Raw genomic sequence first — 7608 nt, 5'->3', positions numbered from 1 at the left:
ATAGATGATTTTATGGGACAATTCTCAAAATATTTCTATAAAGTAACCAATACGACATTTTATTTAATAATCATTCTAAAACACTTGTTGAAACATCCAAAAACGTCCTATAAATATATTGTAATCTTTTTAGATAGAATGTTTTATGGTATGGTCTATAAACTTAAGTTTTATGAATTATTTCATTCGTCAAATTTTATGTAACTACTAACCCGCCAACCTAACCCAACCCATCTCAACCCATAAGAGTTGGGTTTGGTTGAGTTATACTTTTGAATGAGTTGGATTGAGTTTAGATTTTCTCAAACCGTTATAATTAGATTGAGTTATAAAAATGTTATAAACCATCCAACCCAACCCAACCCAACCCAACCTGCTTAACCCTCTATTAAAAATCAGACGAAATTGATTACATTTTAATGCAATTTTTAAAATAGCAAAAATGAAGTTTACTCAAAAATAAATTTGGTCCATGAGAGATTCGCTGTTTCAATGAATTTCCCAAACAAGCAGCAAGGGGGCGCGCGCACACACACTCCATTCTTACATCTCATCCAAATTACATACATATATGGACACAATCGAAGGGAGGATCATCTTGGGTGCCCTTCAACAACAATCACCTCTTCTTCAATCTTGAGCCACACCCAATCTACCCAGATGATCCAAACCCTCGTTTCTTGATTCTTTTTCCGTACAAAAATGGAGGGCACATTCCTCCCAAATAGGCCAGCTCTCCCTATCCAATTGACCAAACCAACTCAATCGAACCAACAACAACAAAGACTCGGATTCAATCCAACAACTCTCCCTCCGCAGCCACCGTCGTTCTCCATTGATCCTCTCCTCCAACACCTCATACACCTCTCTTCTCCGCCGCCAACCACCACCCACAACCAAAAACCCATACGATCAAGCAACACCCACTTCCCTTCGATTCGCAATTCTTCGAAAAAACATGTTGTCAGTAGAACACATTTCAAGAAAACTTATTCGAGTTCACTGCTTACCCTTGAAGATCCCAAAGTTCATGTGGCTGATGTTGATGGCGATGGCGATGGCGATGGCGATGGTGATGGTGCACTTGACTTTCTTTCACGCGAGTGTAAGTTTATGCTGGATTCCATATTAGAACAGCCTTTATCCAGTTTAAATTTGTTCTTTTATTCTGTTAAGTTGGAGTTGATTGAAGTTGATTTGGTTAGTCTTTTAAAGGGTTTAGATCTTTTGGGCAATTGGGAAAAAGCCCTTTGTTTGTTTGAATGGATATTGGAGGATTCAAAGACCAATCCAGGTTTCAATCTAGATAACCAAGCTATTGAATTAATGGTGAAAATATTGGGTAGGGAATCACAACATACAGTTATGTCAAAGTTATTTGATCAGTTTGATGCTATTGATAATTCACTTGATGTTCGTGCTTTCACTACAATCCTTCATTCGCATTCGAGCAGCGGAAAGTATGAGAAAGCTATTAACTTGTTTCAACGAATGAAAGCGATCGGGTTGTCTCCCAATTTGGTTACTTACAATGTGATGTTGGATGTTTATGGGAAAATGGGTCGTTCGTGGGATAAAATCTTGACCCTTTTGGAGGAACTGAAAGCCGAAGGGCTTGAGTTCGATGAATTCACTTGTAGTACGGTGATATCTGCGTGTGGTAGAGAAGGATTGTTAGAAGAGGCGAAAACTTTTTTCGCTGGTTTAAAAGCTCAAGGCTATAAACCGGGAACTTTTACTTACAATTCTCTACTCCAAGTATTCGGGAAGGCCGGAATGTACTTAGAGGCATTGAATATCTTGAAAGAAATGGAGGAAAACAACTGCCCACCGGATTTGGTTACTTATAACGAGCTTGTGGCTGCATATGTGCGAGCAGGGTTCCATGAAGAAGGGGCGGCTGTTATAGATACAATGACTCAAAAGGGCGTAAAACCAAATGCAATCACTTATACAACGGTTATTGATGCATATGGGAAAAGTGGAAAAGAAGATAAGGCCTTGAGTCTATTCAAGATAATGAAGAAATCCGGTTGTGTGCCTAATGTTTGTACTTATAACGCGATTCTTGGAATGTTAGGAAGAAAATCAAGATCTGAAGAGATGATTGAGATTCTTCGTGATATGAAAGCGAATAAATGTTCACCTAATCGCGTCACTTGGAACACGATGCTTGCTATGTGTGGAAACAAAGGGATGCATCTTTATATGAATTGGGTTTTAAAAGAGATGAAAAGTTGTGGATTTGAGCCCGATAGAGACACTTTCAACACATTGATAAGTGCATACGGTAGATGTGGTTTGGAACTTGATGCTAATGAAGTTTATCGGGAGATGATCAAAGTGGGGTTTAATCCGTGTATTACAACCTATAACGCACTTTTGAATGCATTGGCTCGTAAAGGAGATTGGAAAGCAGCTGAATCAGTGATGTTAGATATGAGAGGAAAAGGGTTCAAGCCTAGTGAAACTTCGTATTCTTTGATGCTTCATTGCTACTCAAAAGGGCAAAACTTAAAGGGGTTAGATGTGATGGCAAAGGAGATATATGACGGGAAGATCTTTCCTAGTTGGATGCTTCTAAGAACGCTAATTCTTGCAAATTTCAAGTGTAGATCACTTAGTGGCATGGAAAAAGCGTTTCAGGAATTGCAAAAACACGGTTACAAACCTGACCTTGTAATATTCAATTCCATGCTTTCTATTTACGCCAGAAACAAGATTTATGATCAGGCTCGTAAGATGCTCCGTTTGATTTACAATAGCGGATTGCAGCCGGATCTTGTCACTTTCAACACGTTAATGGATATGTATGCAAGAACGGGCGAGTGTTGGGAAGCTGAAGAAATCCTCAAAAGTGTACAGAAATTGGGCAGAAAACCCGATCTTGTTTCATATAATACCGTCATTAAAGGCTTTTGTAGGCAGGGTTTCATGGATGAAGCTAGAAGGGTACTTTCGGAAATGACAAGTAAAGGGATCCGGCCATGCATTGTTACATACAACACATTTGTTGCCGGATTTGCAGCTCAGGGGTTGTTTTCAGAAGTAAACAATGTGATTAGTTATATGATTGAGCATAATTGCAGGCCGAATATGCTAACTTACAAGACTATTGTAGACGGATATTGTAGAGCTAAGAAGTATCAAGAAGCGTTAGAATTTGTGGGAAACATTAGAAAAAGTGACGGTTCTTTTGATGAGCAAAGTTTGCAAACACTTGCTTCTCTTGCTCGGGCAAATGTTGTGTTATGACCCCCTTCAAAAAGTCCCCTCTTTGGCGTTTTTTGTTTGTTTAGTGGGCTAGTTTTCGGTTGCTGATATCACCATTGAAAGAAAGGGCTTCCCGTTGTGTTGATTCAAGATTTGCAGGCTTGCAACCAAAGACAGACATTGAAGCTCACTAAAGGTATTTCCACCTTCATTTTCTCCATTTATTAACTCAAATTTGATTGCTTTGAACAAAAGTTCGGTGACTTAGGGCTTGTTTACCTACTGTTGACTGGTGCTGATTGGGTCAGCATTAGCTAGTTTACCAATACATTCTGGCCATCAGATATGCTGACCCTGCAAGGCTGTAAGGAATGGGAGGCTTATTTTCTGACTTGGTCACTGCTTCAGTCAGCGCTTACTCAGACACTTGGTAAACAACCATTTTCCAGACCGCACTCTTACTCGATCAGCACTTACACAATTTGTGTTTGTTAAGGGACCCTTAATCTCGGATTCTTTCTGATATGTTCTCAAGTATGCCTGCGTATTGGCTTCCTGACAACAAACTTGACTTCAAGATCTTTGCTCAAGTTTATGTGATTTCTTTCTGAGTGATGAACTTTTGAACCATCTTACTTGCCTTTTCATGTCATACCAACCATTCTTTTCGTTGCAAGAATGCCACAAGAAGACTATAGTTTGGAAGAATGAGGGATCTTGAACAAATTGTGAAAATATAAATGGTCAAAGACTCTTCTTGTAAGGTGTAGTTTCTTTTTTGCATTTTCACTGAATGATTGTTTGTTTGCAAAGAAAAGCCAAAGACGATGGTGCCCAAAGTCAGTCTCTCTCTCTCTGTTTTTCTTCGGGTTGCTTGTAGAATATATGTTTCCTAGCTTGATTGATGAAGGAACGGGATCTTGGAGCAACTTAAAAGGTTACTCCTTTGTGACTAGAAAGTCAACGGGTTGAGTTGTAGTCGTGTAGAAATAAACCAAACTAACCCAGTAAACCCCACGTTAGAGGTAGGGTCTGGGGTTAGGATTTATGCAGATCTTGCGTGTACCCCCGGTAGCAAAACAAAAAGATAAAAGAAACAAGCAAGCATGCAGCCTACCGGGGTTTAGTTGTGGTTAAAAGTGTTTGGTTTGTAGGATTTGGAATTGGTATCCACTCCGATCTCGCATTTGGCTTAAATGAAAGCCCGGAATTGAAATACCGGGGATTTAGAAATACCATGGGGGTAGTTGGTATTTCAGTAGGGTCTGGGGGTAGGATGTATACAAATCCGTCATCTGCTCCAACGAATAGAGCCATTGTGATCGAATGTTTACCATAAAAGGGTCATGTCCATCGGTGTACAGAACGTTGCATATTCAGGTGACAACTTGAAAAAAGAAAGGACGAAAAGATTGAACCGTATGTGTTGTTTCAGCCATTTGTTTTCGCTCTTTAAACTGTATTCTTTATACAAGTTTGTTGTTTTGCAGGAAGTACAGCTTCAAGCAACATAAAAGGGATGAAATGGTGGTATGTTTTTCGAGTCCAGAATTTCAGATCGGCTTTTCTTTTATTTTACTTATATGACGTAAAAGAGCATCGATTAGAACTCATTTGGCTCGCTTTTTGTATGTAAGCCTGGGTACGCGAACGGGCATGTCCATTTTTAGATTAGAATTTTCATTGTAAATGCTGTAATTTATGATAAGAACTACCAAGGTTGTGTTGGGGTGGATCATGTTGTGTATGATCCATTCCACATATGCTTTCATCTTGGTAATATCCGCAACGATGATGTTATAAAGAATTATATTCGATGCAGTAACAGTCGTCTTTTAAAAGCCCGATTTCTAAAGGTTTATAGTCGGAAAAATGCTTATTTCATTACCCCTGATGCAGAGAAATTCATACATGTTTTTAGATGTATGTTCGAATGGTCGTTTACAATTGAGAGCATATCGTTGGAAGGCAAACCTTGGTAGAAATGGGTTAGAACCGCATTGAAATTGAACTGAAATCGAGATACCCAGTTTGGTTCTGGCTTATCGATTCAGCCAAACCAAACAAACGTTCCAAATGGTAAACGGCCCCTAAATCTCATTTGCTCAAGTCTCATATATGAACACGCCAACAGTGATTGCTTACGATGAGACTCTAAACCTTTCTAAATATCTACACTTCCAGTGGTAGTATGAACATAAGCAAGCAATGTGCATTCAATCTTATGCAAAGTCATGAATTATGCAAGGTCACTTTGACATCTCCAGTTCTTGATCCAATTGTTTTTTAACCCACAGATGCTCCTAAAATTTGAAGTAATATACGAAACAAAACTCTCTCGTCAAATTTACAGCAAAATACATGGCGGTCTTTGTTACTCTATCAATATAACGGCCGTAATAATAGGTATTTTTTCTCTCAATTTCTGTGTCAATGCAACACGAACCGTCATCACCCCGGCTGCAGGGCCGCTGAGCCGCACTTTGACGGTGTAGTCTTTGATTTCGACAAACTCAAGAATGCCACCACCGGTCCCAACCAAGTATGGTCTAATCTCTGCAAGAATCTGCATTTTCAACAACCCAATTTATCACATACTCGAATACAGTCTCCATCTGTTTCTCCGTTTCATGAATTTGTGTTATTAATCAAGATTTTCTGGAGATTTTTTGATAAATAGGAACGACACCAAACTTTGTTGCGTTTTGATGTACTTTACCCTTTAGAATTGTATCTATTAATTACCTTTTCAACATTCTCCTCGTTCAACTCGAGCCCGGTTTCCGTGTCAAGTATTTGCTCGACGTCCATGATTTCAGGAATTTTATCTCTGAGTCGAGTCTCGATTCCCATTTTGAGTGTCATTGTGGAACTTGGACACGAACCACATGCTCCTTGAAGTTTTAGCACGACGACGAGACCGTCGATCTCGTGTAACGCAACATTGCCACCATCGGCCATAAGTCCAGGCCGGACCTCATCCAACACCTTCTCCACATTTTCTTCCGTTAACGGAAGAACGCACACAGGCCCTTCAATTCATATCGATAGAAACACAGATCAAACTTTCTAATTCCTATTTAACCATCAATTCCAGAGAGGATAATAAAAACAAAACCAAAATAAGAGAATACGAAAACGACCAAATCACATGTGATTATAGAACACGGTCAACACAATGGTGTACGGATGACTTTGGACTGCAACCAACCTGGGAAGGTCGTGATTTTAGTGTAAAATCACATATGATTTGACTGTTCTCATGGGATCACCGTTTTTATTTTTAGCTGAACTCCATCATTCTTAACATACCCCACAAATATCAAACATGATAATCATGAATTTATAAAGCAATCATGCAAAATGCATATCTTAGGGGTGTTTGGGATTGTTTATTTGAAACAACTTTATGCTTTCCTAGAAAAACACTTATTAACTTACCAGAAGGATTTAACTTATTCGAAAACTCATTATTACAGGTTTGACACCGGTAAAAGTTGTTCACCCAAAAGTGTTTATTACCGGTGACACACCAAAATAAGTCAATAAGTTGTTTTTATAACCAATTCCGAACAGCCCCCGGTCAAGTAATCAACCACACAAATTAATAACCACAATCATTTGATTGCATTTGAAGTTCATACCTGCACGCTTTCTCAGTCGCCTGCTAGAATCTAATCTAAGAAATTGCTGGTTTATTTGGAAATCGCCTCTCAAGAAGGAATTACGTTTCCGCAAACACGAGCTGTGATCTGAAACAGGATTCTTCACGAAAAAACACAAATTATGAGCTACCTTGGTTTCTGGAGATGAAATCGAATGATACGACGTACCTTTCTGGAGAGGAAAACAATAACATGAGAAGGAGGAGAGGGTTTATGATCGGATGAATAACAACAAATGGATGTTGAAGAAGAAGAAGGAGATGGTGATGATCTGAGACCTCTTGTTTGAGTTGCGATTGCACCCATTTCAGATCCAATTCGATTGAATTTGGGTGAAGAATGTTGATATGATTATCCCCAAAACTGAAGTCGAATTTTGAGAGGCTTTTCCCCCTCCTAAATCTGTGGACACAAATTCACAGCTTCAACTTCTTTTAGCTTCTTTCTAATTCTCCCCATGGTACCAGGATAGGGTACGTGTAATATACTATTTTATGAAAAATCAAATTGCATGAGAAAGTAACCACTTTAATTTGTTTCTTAAAACTTTTATTTTGATATCTAAAATGTAAAGTTTTAAACATTAAAATATTCAGGTAATCGATTGAAGCGTTAATTTTTTTTCTAATAAATCACAATACATAAAAACTAATTTTAGATTAAGATATTCATATCAGCAAATAATACTTAGTTAGATACCACATCACTCGCCACATTAGCATGGTAACCG

The 7608-nt window shown here is 38.7% G+C and overlaps 2 protein-coding genes across 2 annotated transcripts; one reads left to right on the top strand and one right to left on the bottom strand.

Annotated features, from left to right (window-relative positions):
- The first annotated feature begins 618 nt into the window (after positions 1-618).
- Positions 619-5033, top strand: LOC112500762 (pentatricopeptide repeat-containing protein At2g18940, chloroplastic). The gene is made up of 2 exons (XM_025104340.1): positions 619-3409; positions 4704-5033. The coding sequence occupies exon 1, from the start codon at positions 703-705 to the stop codon at positions 3253-3255; it is 2553 nt and encodes an 850-aa protein (XP_024960108.1). The 5' UTR covers positions 619-702; the 3' UTR covers positions 3256-3409; positions 4704-5033.
- Positions 5034-5424: 391 nt separating this feature from the next.
- On the bottom strand, positions 5425-7329 carry LOC112500668 (nifU-like protein 3, chloroplastic). Its single transcript, XM_025104212.1, has 4 exons — positions 7047-7329; positions 6858-6978; positions 5959-6245; positions 5425-5779 (listed from the first exon to the last, which is right to left on the bottom strand). Exons 1-4 carry the CDS (start codon positions 7182-7184, stop codon positions 5588-5590), a joined length of 738 nt encoding a protein of 245 aa, XP_024959980.1. The 5' UTR covers positions 7185-7329; the 3' UTR covers positions 5425-5587.
- Between the last annotated feature and the right edge of the window lie 279 nt (positions 7330-7608).

This window comes from Cynara cardunculus, assembly GCF_001531365.2.
Source record: "Cynara cardunculus var. scolymus isolate 2C chromosome LG 17, CcrdV1, whole genome shotgun sequence".
Classification (NCBI taxonomy): Eukaryota; Viridiplantae; Streptophyta; class Magnoliopsida; order Asterales; family Asteraceae; genus Cynara; species Cynara cardunculus.
Note: the sequence above shows the minus strand (reverse complement) of the source record. Positions and strands in the feature narration are given on the sequence as shown.

Bases quoted from the DNA above. Each gene is read 5' to 3' on its own strand.
- LOC112500762 (XM_025104340.1), top strand. From the start codon at position 703: ATGGAGGGCACATTCCTCCCAAATAGGCCAGCTCTCCCTATCCAATTG.
- LOC112500668 (XM_025104212.1), bottom strand. From the start codon at position 7,184: ATGGGTGCAATCGCAACTCAAACAAGAGGTCTCAGATCATCACCATCT. The intron at 6,979-7,046 runs GTACGTCGTATC...TTTTTCGTGAAG, and splicing joins TTGTTTTCCTCTCCAGAAAG to AATCCTGTTTCAGATCACAG. The intron at 6,246-6,857 runs GTATGAACTTCA...TATGAATTGAAG, and splicing joins GCGACTGAGAAAGCGTGCAG to GGCCTGTGTGCGTTCTTCCG.